At 42.6% G+C, this 15,726-nt stretch overlaps 2 protein-coding genes across 2 annotated transcripts in view; both read left to right on the top strand.

The window, feature by feature from the left end:
* LOC134224604 (adenylate cyclase type 6) overlaps window positions 1–15,726 on the top strand; it is an 804,830-nt gene that overhangs the window by 206,283 nt on the left and 582,821 nt on the right. The gene's annotated exons all lie outside the window — the stretch shown is intronic.
* Window positions 6,358–15,726, top strand: part of LOC134224602 (constitutive coactivator of peroxisome proliferator-activated receptor gamma-like) — a 29,795-nt gene continuing 20,426 nt past the window's right edge. Inside the window, exon 1 of the mRNA XM_062704015.1 lies at window positions 6,358–6,473. Coding sequence (XP_062559999.1) covers window positions 6,391–6,473 — 83 coding nt within the window. The 5' untranslated portion in view covers window positions 6,358–6,390. The remainder of the gene's footprint in view (window positions 6,474–15,726) is intronic.

Below are 15,726 nucleotides of genomic sequence, written 5' to 3'. Positions count from 1 at the left end.
AATTGATCCAATTAGGCTGATACAAATATTTAAAAACAATTATGTCTCCCCCCCCCCCTTGGATGATTTTGAGGATTTTCAAAACATTCTTTAATAAATCCGAGGAGTTTTATTGATTTTTTTTCCATTTTAATATTTATTTTTTATCATCCCTCCCCCCTTGATCTTTCAGAGACCAGAAGGACAAAATTTAAATTAAATATTTGTAACGGCCTGAAACTTGTGACTCGTATGGGATATGGGAATTCTCAAGGTCGTTACTCCAACTTACCTTTGTCTACTCTCGAACCAACCTCTCACTGGTACTCACCCACGTGAGGGAATGTTATTGAAACGAAACACGTGCCCACTGGGTTGACACGTGTACGGAAGAAAGTAAATTCTAGGGTTTTATGCTATAGTGACTCAAAAACCATAGGAAAGCGTACTCTTTGTTCAACCTCCGAAGACGAGGCTTGAAAACTCTATTCTGAGCACGGAAAAAGCGGAAAACAACGTAAGAGCAAGTGAAACCTTATTAATCCATGGATGCGCCTTAGAAAAAGAATCGCTTACGCCTGATTATTAAATTAACATGCTTTTGCTTTTATTCGCCCTTTGGGCTAATTTTGTAATTTAGGGGTATGTACATGACGTCATATCAAAAAAGGGTACTTGCGGTTGTAGGCATTGGCCAGCCTATGATACGGATCCGTAGAAGGTTTGGGGTGCACGTCTGAAGGTCTCTGCCCGAGGTGTATGGGACACGACGCTGCCGGGGCCTGCGGACGGCTGGTTGGTCGTGTAAAGCTGATTTTGCCGGCAGGCGACTGATAGGGCTGATGACAGGCGCTACGGTGGCCGGATGGCACGGTGGACAATACGATGGTGTTGCCGGGTGGCACGGTGGGCAATACGATGCTGTGGCCAGGTGGCACGGTGTGCAATTCGACGCTATGGCCGGGTGGCACGGGGGTCAAGACGATGCTGAGGCCAGGTGGCACGGTGGGCAAGGCGATGCGGTGGCCAGGTAGTACGGTGGGCAATTCGATGCTATGGCCGGGTGGTACGGTGGTCAAGACGATGCTGAGGCCAGGTGGCACGGTGGGCAAAGCGATGCGGTGGCCAGGTGGTACGGTGGGCACGGCGATTCGGTGGCCAGGTGGTACGGTGGGCACGGCGATTCGGTGGCCAGGTGCTATGGTGGGCACGGCGATTCGGTGGCTAGGTGGTACGGTGGGCACGGCGATTCGGTGGCTAGGTGGTACGGTGGGCACGGCGATTCAGTGGCCGGAACTTTCACAGTGATATCTTTTCCACGGGATAACAAATGGCGGCTACAGTTTCTTCCACAACGGCCTTCCAAGCAATGGCGGCTCGGTTGTATGGCTTTCCGGACAATAGCTTTAATAGTTGATCTGGACAAACGGCTAAACAATGGCGCGGCACACAATCGATCTTCACTCGCGCCGAAATTGTCCTTCAGGTGTCCGGAATTATTGCCACTTTTGCCTGACTGGACCGTGGGAATTCGTGGAGCAACCTCTTGCAGTAGAAATTTTATATGTGCGCGGTCTTCACTTCCCGTGGATGTCACTTGTGTCGTCAGCGAGGACAACTAAACCTGTCCAGTTGACACGGAAGATAAAAAAAGGCCCTTGTGTGGACCTGCCACATGGCATGAATACCCTCTCTACAATGACGTCATGCAACTTAATACCATCTAAGATAATTACCTTTTATGAATAAACTTCTTTAAAAGCAATTAATAATAACTAGCACTTTGACCGTACTATATTGATTAAGAATAAATCACTGAAATGTTAAGTAAGACGAACAAAATTAGAAAAATAAAGTTTTTTAGCTGTCAAAAGCACACCACTTGCTAACCTCAAATATTACACTTTAATGAATTCACGTCGCGCACTACAATTTCTTCTGAGGTTGCAACGAAATAGAAGGCTTTCTTTCTTCGGTCGAGAATATTTATATGGATTGCATAAAAAACGGAGGTCAATCGTCGTAAATCACGAAGATTGACGTTTTGCTGATCTCCTACCCTAAATGTACATTTCTTGAAAATATACACTAGTGCCCTCTTTATGTCATATTTTTTTATAGTGAGCAAGCATTTGTTTATGTGTATTTTTCATTCAAACCACAGTCGGCGAATATTCATGAGGAGGAATGGTTGAGAATGGACCATGAGTACCACATCTGTCAATCTCTTTGGTGAGAGATTGAGAGTGCACTCAATATATGTTGGGTAACTACAGGGTGGGAATAAAGGTAAGGCGAAATTGGCTTGTGGTGGAGCCAACAAGTAAGTAAATTGGAACCGTGGCCTATGCGGAATGTTGTCACATGAACTGGAACAGTGGTGAATTTCTCTGAAATCATGGTAAAATTATTCGGAAATTTCATAATAGTTTTAAAAACAGAGCGTAGTCTACAAAATAGTAGTTTTTACCACGGATTTTTTATGGATACCGTCCCGATAGAAAATGAGAGTAAGGTGTTGATATATTGAGTAAAATTTTGCTTAGGCCGGGAATTGATTTGAAGTGTGCCGGAAATGCAATCGCTTTGACTGAAATGAGTGTTGCACCTTGTTTATTTATATCAAATAAAAGCTTTTTCAAACGATGTTTAGCAAGAATAGGTATTTTTAAGCAGAAGTAAACCCCATTGCAGTACACATTCAGGAAAAGATGCTTTCTGTCATAAATATCAATTAAATAATGCAGTTTAAAGTTTCCCGATAATACTCCAAAGAACTTTCCGTAAATTTCGATACTTTTCTTATAAATTCCATGCAATAACTTGTTAAATATTCATCCGTTGAAATCCCATGAATTTCCTTCTTAAATCCAAAAGTTTTCCCGTTATGAGTAATTTATAGTAAAAATTAAAATTTATTTCCCGAGGTAATTCTAAGTTGAAACGAACATTTCCAACTATTTCAGAGGAATTTTAGAATGGTTTCCTAGGATATTTTTAAAATTCTTTTTCAAATTTGGAGCAATTTTCACATTGCAAAGAATTTTCCGAATAATTTTCGATGGAAATTATTAAGAATTTTCAGTTGAAACATTGGTGAATTTCGAATAAATTTTCGTGAAAATTATAAAGGCTTTCGTACAAAAATTGCAAATATTCTACCGAAATTAAAAAAAGTTTCCAAGGTACTTCCTAGAAAATTTCCAGTGGAAATTCTGAAGGGTTTCTTGCGGAAATTTCGGAGAACTCCCCTTACAAGTTTTAAAGAATGTCTTTTGGAAACTCAAATGGCTTTTTCTTTGCTACTCCAAAATGCTTTCTTTGGAAATTCCAAAGAATTTTCCATTGAAGTACGACATCATTTTCCAAATTCTTAAGAATCACTTGTCGTTTCCATAGAAGTTCCTTCCGAAAATCAAAAGATATTCTAATAGTTTTTACAGAACACATTTTCCTGCTGAACATATAAGAATTTCCGGGTGAAATCCATGGTAGTTTTAAGCCGTGGTTCAGCCAAAAAAAACCTTAAAAATCAAACAAGTGAACATCCCACAATGCTGTTGCATAAATTGTTGTCAACAAAAAAGTCTACGTGGGCTTTTGGTATACCCCCGTTCCCCTTCGTAGACTAACGTAGACTTTTTCGAACCCCCCCCCCCCCCCCCCTCAAGAGTCTACGTGTTTTATGGACAGTCCCTTACGAAACTATGCCTGCCTGTTCCTTACCACGTGAGGAACAAGCATATTCGACGTATAGAAGAGATCCTCTCATTCTGGGGTCTTGTCGCCATGCCCTTCTTGTCACAGTAAGGTTTATAGCCGGCAAAATTCAGAAGCAACTTTTCTACTCCTTTATTCTGTTTAAATACATGTTCGCGAGTCGTCTCAAGCCCAGTCGACGTGGGCTGAAATTTCCTCCAACTCCCTGAATTGAGCATGGGGTTCGAGGAAGTGGCCTTCGAGGTAATTGCATTATGGATAATGGAATTATGGGTAGTGTCATAGCGTCGAAAGGATCCCTTCTTTCAATTCAGGAATTTGATTGGTTTAAGCCATGGAAAAATATTTCCCTTCTTTCAAAGGATGCGTTTACCCAGCAGAAGCAAGAGAGGATATGACTCCTTCTTTCAATTCAAGCATTTGGTTCACACGGTTCAATGCAAGGGGAGATATGATCCTTTCTTAGAAACCGTTTGCTAATAAAAGGGAGAAATTGGCAAGCTTTCTGGCTTTTCCTTACATGAAAAACAAAAAAAGCTCCAATATCAATTTAATTTAATGCTGATCTAGTAGGTGCTAGTAGGTGCGTCAACATTTTAAAACGGTTTCGTTTTGACAGGAAGCTTCTTTATTTTTAATTTGTCACGCCGTACAATCCCGTTTTCAATTATCATGTATTACCCATATGAAGGAAACCACGTAACTGAATGGCTCAACAAATCTTACTTATCCATTACACAGCTTGAATAACAATTATGCCAAATGTCCTTATGCCAAACGACCATTATGCCAAACGGACATTATGCCAAACGGCCATTATGTCAAACGACTTTATGCCAAACGACTTTATGCCAAAAGACATTATGCCAAACGGGGTACAATCCTTTTTGACAGATTAAGTATTTTTGCGTGCGGTTACAAAAAAAAAGATATTTTAAAATATAATAAAATATAATAAAATATAATAAAATATAAAATATTTAAAATATCTTTTGTTACAACGCAAACTCCATCCAGGTGAAACTGACACCGGGAACAGATAGAACTCCGAGCCATATATGGAATAGCCATAAAGTGGAAAATGCCGTGAGTGGGCCCCAATATTTGTGTAATTAGCGGAAGCCATTGTTTACGTTTGCGACTTTCGCCCTTATGAAACAACAATGTCGAATTCCGTTTGGTTCGTTTGCAGCAACTCTAATGTAGCGTGCACACGCTCAAACACGTTGGGCCAACATTTAATCCGCCCCCAAGAAAACAATCAATTCTCGCTTAACTTTTCAAAAGGACCTAAGTAACATTTTTTTCAAGAATTAATTTGAATAGCGCAATCAACAGAACAACATGAAAGCTTTTGATTGCAGTACTCACATTAATTAATTAAAAATTGTTACTTAAAAACTGTTACTCAAAAGGACGAAAAGTTAAGTGAGAATTTATTCGACCAACAATATCACACACTAACGACCGGCGCGCCAACCATCAAAAAATATATGGTGATTTGTGTGACTTCAGTACAAACGCTCAACCATGTTCGGCGAACCATAACTTAGCCGCCGACAGCTCAAACCAAAATCAAACCGTTTTGATTGTTTTCAATCAAGTCGCCAGCTGTCAAATGGTTGTTCGAACAACTTCACACACGTTCAAACAAAGCAGCAACCGAAGCGTTTTCTTGGGGGCGGAGTCAATGCTCGTCAAAGTGCGTGAACGTATGTACGCTGCATAAGTTTATTGATTTTGTCGTATATGAGTCACTGAAATTTGTGCATGGAAAGTGCGCTACTCGGGTGCAACAGATCTTTTATCGAGCAAAAAGAGCCTGTGGAATTTGAATTTAATTATAGTATGTCATGTGAATTATATACAATCTTCCTCTGAATCACGCGCAATTTCGTGTTTTACTTGTGGAGATTATAATCACGGAATTTACCCCTTCAGCTTAGTCAGTTCGCTCGCGTGCCAACACGTGTGTTTCTATTTCAAATTAAAATTAACGTCGGCCACAGATTCCAGACACATTTATTTCCGAATAAGTAACTCTTCATCATTACCAATCAAACTTATGGCCGTTATGGATCAATCGTAAATAAATATTAATATCTATAAAATTAAAAGCTCATCGAGTTTGTTGAAGAATGATTTGGAACTTCATAATAGTTTTCTGAAATATATTTAAAATTCCCTCTAATAATTTACCCTAAAATACCAAGGGGGAGGCATAATTTAAAACATTTCTAATGGCAATCATGTTTGTCCACATCTCTCAAGTTGGGAAAAGTTTTGCCCCACGGAAAATATTATGTTGTTCACTATGATTAAATTTGTACAATATGCCCTCCTAGAGTGGTAGAACAGCTGCGGGGAAAATTAATGTTTCATATTCAAACTGACAGCCCCGAACGATTTGAATCACTGCTGATTTTGCTCTCAGTGCAATGTTCCAGAAATCAAACAACTAAAATTGCATCAAACAGATATTATTCATGAAATGAATTCATAAGTTGAAATCAAAATTTCAATGCATCCAAACCTGCGATATTAACCATTATTTTTGAATAACTTTTTGAAAATTTGTTCTCATAAACCAATCAATGCGGCTGGAAAGGTCTATTTTTCTCCAGATGTTATCGCACAGCGTAGTGGATTGGTAACAGTCCGGATTGAACAGTCAGTTTCTTTGCGATAGTCATGGGAGTTAAAGGTCTAAATTATTTCGCTTACAATCGTTTACCGAATGGGACATGTCCCATCAGAATCAAAGATGAGATAAGGTAAGTTTTGAATATCCATTTCGAGAGAAAAAAATCTCAACAAGGCCGGTAGTAGTTCCGGATGAAAGAAATGTGTATACATGAATTATCCCCATATGAAACTTTGGCTGTTACAAATATTTAATTAAAATTATGTCCTATTGGCCGTCGAAAGGTCAACTTCGGACGCTTCGATATATGAACATTAATTACAAAATCATTACGATTTCATTAGGTATATGTCGTCACATTCCACATACACGTTAGTGTCAGCTTTTATTATTTCTATTTTCTAGATTATTCTCGGGTCTGAATAAAAAAACCCAGATTAATCCACCTAGCGGTGATGGTGCCTTTCTCGTTCGTTCAAAAGGTTTGAAAAAATCTCAAATAACACCAACATGTGGATTGGTTTTTTGTGTGTCTTTATTAAAGAGACTTTCAGCCCGAGGCTGGCTCGTCTCCGATGTGGATTGGTCTTATTTTTCATATTTGTTTACATGCATAAAAAAAATTCTCGCCAAACGCAATTTGTTGCAAACAAATCGGATGAGCATAAGAGCAAAAAATGGCATTTTATTTTGTAGTTTTAAAATTAGTATTTTCGCCATAACTTTTGACCCAATTGTACGATCCGGCCAACTTTCTATAGGAAACAATGGGACAAGATTCTGCGTCGAACGCAATCTGTTGCGAGCGACCTGAGAAGCACACATATTGCACATCAATCACAGTAACTTATATATGACCGGATTCAGTCACAATATGGTTACTGCAATCAGATTTTTTGAACTTGTGTTGCTTGGAGAATATATGAAGTCTAAGTGCTAGACTCACTAGCTAGAGCTAGCTCACTAGCTAGACTTTTTTGAACTCTTTTTCACAATAAATAGTAATTTGACTATAACGTCTAAGCCCATAGTCCGATCTGGCCAATTTTCAATAAGAAATATGAGACATTCTGCGTCGAATGCAATTTGTTGCGAGCAAATCGGTTGAGGAAAAGTGCCTGAAAAATGAGTGAGTCTTTTTTTCCGATTTTTCCATAAAAAACCCAGATTAATCCACCTAGCGGTGATGGTGCCTTTCTCGACCTTCGTAAAATGTGTTTGCTTGAAAGTAGATGAGCTAGTAGCTAGGAGTAAAAAAGAAAAACTTCTTTGTCCGTTATATGAAAATTGGATTATTTTAAGCAAAGATATTGTAGATCCAGTTGAAATCGCGAGATCTCGTTTCGGTTTTCAACTTGATCTACAATATGCTAATAAGAATTTCTACAATTTTTTTCCTTTTCCAATCTTTTTGATGTACATACCCCTGTTTTATTTTACCCAGTTATATATTTTAAGGATATCTCATTTGAATGTTTTTTATAACATAAAGCATTTTGGCCATATTTTTTGTGCCCATAGTCCGATCTTTCAAACTTTTCAATAGAAAACAATACGACAGGATCCCGCGTCGAATGGAATTTGTTGCAAGTAAATCTGTAGGATAAGTACCAACTGAGCTAAACTTTCCGCACTTTTGGTGCGCGCACTGCACACACATACATACACCCACAGAGACATCCTCTCAGTTCGTCGAGCTGAGTCGATTGGTATATAACACTATGGGTCTCCAGGCCTTCTGTAAAAGTTTGGTTTTGAGAACGAGAGATAAATAATAAATAAACATTATTATTTTATTTATTCAGACTAAGGCCGAAGTGGCCTGTGCGGTATATAAGAGTCTTCTCCATTCGGCTCGGTCCATGGCTACACGTCGCCAACCACGCAGTCTACGGAGGGTCCGCAAGTCATCTTCCACCTGATCGATCCACCTTGCCCGCTGCGCACCTCGCCTTCTTGTGCCCGTCGGATCGTTGTCGAGAACCATTTTCACCGGGTTACTGTCCGACATTCTGGCTACGTGCCCGGCCCATCGCAGTCGTCCGATTTTCGCGGTGTGAGCGATGGATGGTTCTCCCAACAGCTGATGCAATTCGTGGTTCATTCGCCTCCTCCACGTACCGTCCGCCATCTGCACCCCACCATAGATGGTACGCAGCACTTTCCTTTCGAAAACTCCAAGTGCGCGTTGGTCCTCCACGAGCATCGTCCAGGTCTCGTGTCCGTAGAGGACTACCGGTCTAATTAGCGTTTTGTAGATTGTCAGTTTGGTACGGCGGCGAACTCTATTCGATCGGAGCGTCTTGCGGAGTCCAAAGTACGTACGGTTTCCAGCCACTATGCGTCTCCGAATTTCTCTGCTGGTGTCATTTTCGGCAGTCACCAGTGAGCCCAAGTACACAAATTCTTCTACCACCTCGATTTCGTCCCCACCGATGCAAACTCGCGGTGGGTGGCTCACATTGTCTTCTCTTGAACCTCTGCCTATCATGTACTTCGTCTTCGACGTGTTGATGACTAGTCCGATCCGCTTAGCTTCCCTCTTCAGTCTGATGTAGGCTTCCTCCATCTTCTCAAAGTTACGTGCCATAATATCTATGTCGTCGGCGAAACCAAATAGCTGGACGGACTTATTGAAAATTGTACCACTCGTGTTAATCCCTGCTCTTCGTATTACCCCTTCCAAAGCGATGTTGAATAGCAAACACGAAAGACCATCACCTTGCCGTAACCCTCTGCAGGTTTCGAAGGGACTCGAGAATGTCCCTGAAACTCGAACTACGCACATCACCCGATCCATCGTCGCTTTGATCAATCGTGTCAGTTTATCCGGAAAACCGTGTTCGTGCATTAGCTGCCATAGCTGGTCCCGATCGATTGTATCATATGCGGCTTTGAAGTCGATGAATAGATGATGTGTGGGCACGTTGTATTCACGGCATTTCTGCAGTACTTGGCGAATGGCGAACACCTGGTCCGTGGTGGAGCGTTCGCCCATAAAACCCGCCTGGTACTGCCCCACGAACTCCCTTGCAGTTGGTGCTAGTCGACGGCATAAAATTTGGGAGAGTACCTTGTAGGCGGCGTTCAGCAATGTGATTGCGCGGTAGTTGCTACAATCCAGCTTATCGCCCTTTTTGTAGATGGGACACACGACACCTTCCATCCACTGCTGCGGCAAAACTTCCTCCTCCCAAATCTTGGTAATGACCCAGTGCAGCGCTCTAGCCAGTGCCTCACCACCGTGTTTAAATAGCTCTCCTGGTAGTTGGACAACCCCAGGGGTTTAGTTGTTCTTCAGCCAGCCAATCTTCTCCTGGATTTCCTGGAGATCCGGAGTCGGTAAAATTATGTCCTGCGCGCGTTCTCCCAGGTCCATCACCATACCGCCATCTTCGTCTGCCACATCGCCATTCAGGTGCTCTTCGTAGTGCTGCCGCCACCTTTGGATCACCTCACGCTCGTTCGTAAGAAGGTTCCCGTTTATGTCCTTACACATATCAGGCTGTGGCACGTGGCCCTTACGTGAACGGTTTAATTTCTCATAGAACTTTCGTGTGTTATTAGCGCGGTACAGTTGCTCCGTTTCTTCACGGTCTCGATATTCCTGCTGGCGCTTTTTCCTCCGGAAAATCGAGTTTTGTCTGTTCCGCGCCTGTTTATATCGTGTCTCGTTCGCCCTCGTGCGGTGTTGCAGCAATCTCGCCCATGCTGCATTCTTCTCTTCCACTAACTGCTCGCATTCGCCGTCATACCAGTCGTTTCTCTGATCCGGGGGCACCGTGCCTAGTGCAGCGGTTGCGGTGCTACCAATGGCGGATCGAATATCTCTCCAGCCATCTTCAAGAGACGCTGCGCCTAGCTGCTCTTCCGTTGGAAGTGCCACTTCCAGCTGCTGCGCGTATTCTTGGGCTAGTCTACCGTCTTGTAGCCGCCCAATGTTAAGCCGCGGCGTCCGACTTCGACGCGTGTTGTACACCGTCGAGAGTTTTGAGCGCAGGCATACTGCAACGAGGTAGTGGTCGGATTCAATATTCGCACTGCGGTAAGTGCGGACATTCGTGATGTCGGAGAAGAATTTACCGTCGATTAGAACGTGATCGATTTGGTTTTCCGTTTCTTGGTTAGGTGATCTCCATGTGGCCTTGTGGATGTTTTTGCGGGGAAAGAAGGTGCTTCGGACTACCATTCCGCGGGAGGCTGCGAAGTTTATGCATCGTTGGCCGTTGTCATTCGATACGGTGTGCAGACTATCCGGTCCGATGACCGGTCTATACATTTCCTCCCTTCCTACCTGTGCGTTCATGTCACCGATGACGATTTTAACGTCCCGCAGTGGGCATCCATCGTATGTCTGCTCCAGCTGTGCGTAGAACGCTTCTTTCTCGTCGTCGGGTCTCCCTTCGTGTGGGCAGTGCACGTTGATGATGCTATAGTTGAAGAAACGGCCTTTAATCCTCAGCTTGCACATCCTTGCGTTGATTGGCTGCCACCCAATCACGCGTTGGCGCATCTTACCCAGCACTATGAAGCCGGTTCCCAGCTCGTTGGTGGTGCCACAGCTTTGGTAGAAGGTAGCCGCTCGATGCCCGCTTTTCCACACTTTCTGTCCTGTCCAGCAAATCTCCTGCAGCGCCACGACGTCGAAGTTGCGGGGATGTAATTCATCGTAGATCATCCTGTCGCAACCTGCGAAACCTAGCGACTTGCAATTCCATGTTCCAAGCTTCCAATCGTGATCCTGTATTCGTCGCCTAGTTCTTTGCCGATTATATCGAGTCGCATTATCTCTTATATTGTTCGTAATGATTGGTTTTCTAGGCGGCTTATTGGGCCTGCGCAAACCTCCTGTCTCGTCGGAGGGCCGTCGTGTCAGGGCTGTTTAGTGTCCCACCTAACACCAGGACTTGGGCTTGTGCGCTTTGAGCGGCACACGGTCGCTTTGGTGGGGCCTACTTGCGGATACATGCAGCTTTTTATAGAGGTTTAACAGGGCCCACTGTCAAACCCCACCACATCCTAGGCAAGCCCCACAACTCGCAGATGGCCTGGGGAGGGATCGTCAAGCCCTTGGACATAGTCCCTGCTGCCCGCGAAATAAATAAACGCCCGCGAAAAAAAATAAATAAATAAACATTTGCATTTAATATTATGTGGAAATTAGCTGTCCAACGTGTCCGAAATATGAAACAGTGCGTGCGTGTGTCCGAAGTTTGGTTCTAAAAGTAGTCGAAGAATTCTAGTTTTAGTGCATTTTATAGACTGCGACGAACGAATATTAACTTGAGAATCGAATGCTTTGGCTCTTGCCTTTCGGATTAAACTGTACTTGGATGGACTTGGTTAGTAGCTTGTGATTAAATTCTTAATTTGTCTAAAAAAGTCCTTAAGTGTCCGAATTATGAATTTGCACGGTATAGCCTTTTCGTATACTTTGTAGACAAAAGGCAAAAATGGTGTTTCGGCCATAACTTCCGATCCCATATTTCGATCTGGCCAATGTTCAATAGGACACATTGGGACAGGATTATGCGTCGAATGCAACTTGTTGCGAGCAAATAATCTGAAGATAAATGCCTAAAAATGAGTGACATTCTTTACGCGATTTTTTCGTAAAAGTTTGCATTTTAGCCATAGCTGGCCAATTTTCTATAGGAAACAATGGGGCAGGAATCTGCAGCGAATGCAACTTGTTGCGAGCAAATCGGTTAAAGATAAGTGCCCGAAAAATGAGTGACTTTTTTTACGCGATTTTTTCGTATGAATTTGTATTTTGGCCATAACTTTCGATCCCACAGTCCGATCTGGCCAATTGCAAATAGGAAACAATGAGACAGGATTCTGCGTCGAATGCAACTTGCTGCGCGCAAATCGGTTGAAGATAAGTGCCCGAAAAATGAGTGACTTTTTTTACACGATTTTTTCGTATGAATTTGTATTTTGGCCATAACTTTCGATCCCATAGTCCGATCTAGCCAATTTCAAATAGGAAACAATGAGACAGGATTCTGCAGCGAATGCAACTTGTTGCGAGCAAATCGGTTAAGGATAAGTGCCCGAAAAATGAGTGACATTTTTTACGCGTTTTTAAGTTTGAATTTGTATTTTGGCCATAACTTTCGATCCCATAGTCCGATCTAGCCAATTTCAAATAGGAAACAATGAGACAGGATTCTGCAGCGAATGCAACTTGTTGCGAGCAAATCGGTTAAGGATAAGTGCCCGAAAAATGAGTGACATTTTTTACGCGATTTTTACGTATGAATTTGTATTTTGGCCATAACTTTCGATCCCATAGTCCGATCTAGCCAATTTCAAATAGGAAACAATAAGACAGGATTCTGCGTCGAATGCAACTTGTTGCGCGCAAATCGGTTGAAGATAAGTGCCCGAAAAATGGGTGATTTTTTTTACGCGATTTTTTTGTATGAATTTGTATTTTGGCCATAACTTTCGATCCCATAGTCCGATCTGGCCAATTGCAAATAGGAAACAATGGGACAGGATTCTGCGTCGAATGCAACTTGTTGCGCGCAAATCGGTTGAAGATAAGTGCCCGAAAAATGAGTGACATTTTTTACGCGATTTTTACGTATGAATTTGTATTTTGGCCATAACTTGCGATCCCATACTCCGACCTGGCCAATTTTCAATAGGAAACAACAAGACAGGATTCCGCATCGAATGCAACTTGTTGCGAGCAAATCGGTTAAAGATAAGTGCCCGAAAATGAGTGACTTTTTTACGCGATTTTTTCGTATGAATTTGTATTTTGGCCATAACTTTCGATCCCATAGTCCGATCTAGCCAATTTCAAATAGGAAACAATGAGACAGGATTCTGCAGCGAATGCAACTTGTTGCGAGCAAATCGGTTAAGGATAAGTGCCCGAAAAATGAGTGACATTTTTTACGCGATTTTTACGTTTGAATTTGTATTTTGGCCATAACTTTCGATTCCATAGTCCGATCTAGCCAATTTCAAATAGGAAACAATGGGACAGGATTTTGCGTCGAATGCAACTTGTTGCGCGCAAATCGGTTGAAGATAAGTGCCCGAAAAATGGGTGACTTTTTTTACGCGATTTTTTCGTATGAATTTGTATTTTGGCCATAACTTTCGATCCCATAGTCCGATCTGGCCAGTTGCAAATAGGAAACAATGGGACAGGATTCTGCGTCGAATGCAACTTGTTGCGCGCAAATCGGTTGAAGATAAGTGCCCGAAAAATGAGTGACATTTTTTACGCGATTTTTACGTATGAATTTGTATTTTGGCCATAACTTTCGATCCCATAGTCCGATCTAGCCAATTTCAAATAGGAAACAATGGGACAGGATTCTACAGCGAATGCAACTTGTTGCGAGCAAATCGGTTAAAGATAAGTGCCCGAAAAATGAGTGACTTTTTTTAAGCGATTTTTTCGTATGAATTTGTATTTTGGCCATAACTTTCGATCCCATAGTCCGATCTGACCAATTCCAAATAGGAAACAATGGGACAGGATTCTGCGTCGAATGCAACTTGTTGCGAGCAAATCGGTTAAGGATAAGTGCCTGAAAAATGAGTGACATTTTTTGAGTAGTTTTGCGCACACACACACACACATACACACACACATACACACACACACACACATTATTATTACAGACATCACCTCAATTCGTCGAACTGAGTCGATTGGTATATAACACTATGGGTCTCCGGGCCTTCTATAAAAAGTTTGTTTTTGGAGCGATCATATAGCCTTTACCGTATACTTAGTATACGAGAAAGGCAAAAATGGTATAATTTTCGATCCCATAGTCCGATATGGCCAATTTTCAATAGGAAACAACGGGACAGGATTCTACGTCGAATGCAACTTGTTGTGAGCAAATCGGTTGAGGATAAGTTCCCGAAAAATGAGTGACATTTTTTACACGATTTTTTCGTATGAATTTGTATTTTGGCCATAACTTTTGATCCCATAATCCGATCTGGCCAATTTCAAATAGGAAACAATGAGATAGGATTCTGCGTCAAATGCAACTTGTTGCGAGCAAATCGGTTGAGGATAAGTGCCCGAAAAATGAGTGACATTTTTTACGCGATTTTTTCGTATGAATTTGTATTTTGGCCATAACTCTCGATCCCATAGTCCGACCTGGCCAATTTCAAATAGGAAACAATGGGACAGGATTCTGCGTCGAATGCAACTTTTTGCGAGCAAATCGGTTGAGGATAAGTGCCCGAAAATGAGTGACATTTTTTACGCGATTTTTTCGTATGAATTTGTATTTTGGCCATAACTTTCGATCCCATAGTCCGATCCGGTCAATTTCAAATAGGAAACAATGAGACAGGATTCTGCGTCGAATGCAACTTCTTGCGAGCAAATCGGTTAAGGATAAGTGCCCGAAAAATGAGTGACATTTTTTGAGTAGTTTTGCACACACACACACACACACACACACACACACACACACACACACACACACACACACACACACACACACACACACACACACACACACACACACACACACCACACACACACACACACACACACACACACACACACACACACACACACACACACACACACACACACACACACACACACACACACACACACACACACACACACACACACACACACACACACACACACACACACACACACACACACACACACACACACACACACACACACACACACACACACACACACACACACACACACACACACACACACACACACACACACACACACACACACACACACACACACACACACACACACACACACACACACACACACACACACACACACACACACACACACACACACACACACACACACACACACACACACACACACACACACACACACACACACACACACACACACACACACACACACACACACACACACACACACACACACACACACACACACACACACACACACACACACACACACACACACACACACACACACACACACACACACACACACACACACACACACACACACACACACACACACACACACACACACACACACACACACACACACACACACACACACACACACACACACACACACACACACACACACACACAAGTTAGGGAGCGTCAAGGTGGGGTGGTCGGTATGCCCTGTGGGCATATACGAGCAACCCGAAGTTTGCTTCAAGTGCCTGGAACCGGGGCACAAGCAATGGGACTGCAAAGGCCCTGACAGAAGCAAGCTCTGTCGACGCTGCGGATTGGAGGGACATAAGGCACAATGCTGCACGAACCCTCCCAACTGTTTGATCTGTTCCAGCAAAGCTGCGAACAGCAAGCACCCCATGGGGGTTCTGAAGTGCCCGGCGTTTAAGCGTGTTGCAAAATCA

Source organism: Armigeres subalbatus, chromosome 3, assembly GCF_024139115.2.
Source record: "Armigeres subalbatus isolate Guangzhou_Male chromosome 3, GZ_Asu_2, whole genome shotgun sequence".
Taxonomy (NCBI): domain Eukaryota; kingdom Metazoa; phylum Arthropoda; class Insecta; order Diptera; family Culicidae; genus Armigeres; species Armigeres subalbatus.
The sequence above is the reverse complement of the archived record's forward strand: the minus strand, read 5'-3'. Positions and strand labels throughout refer to the sequence as shown.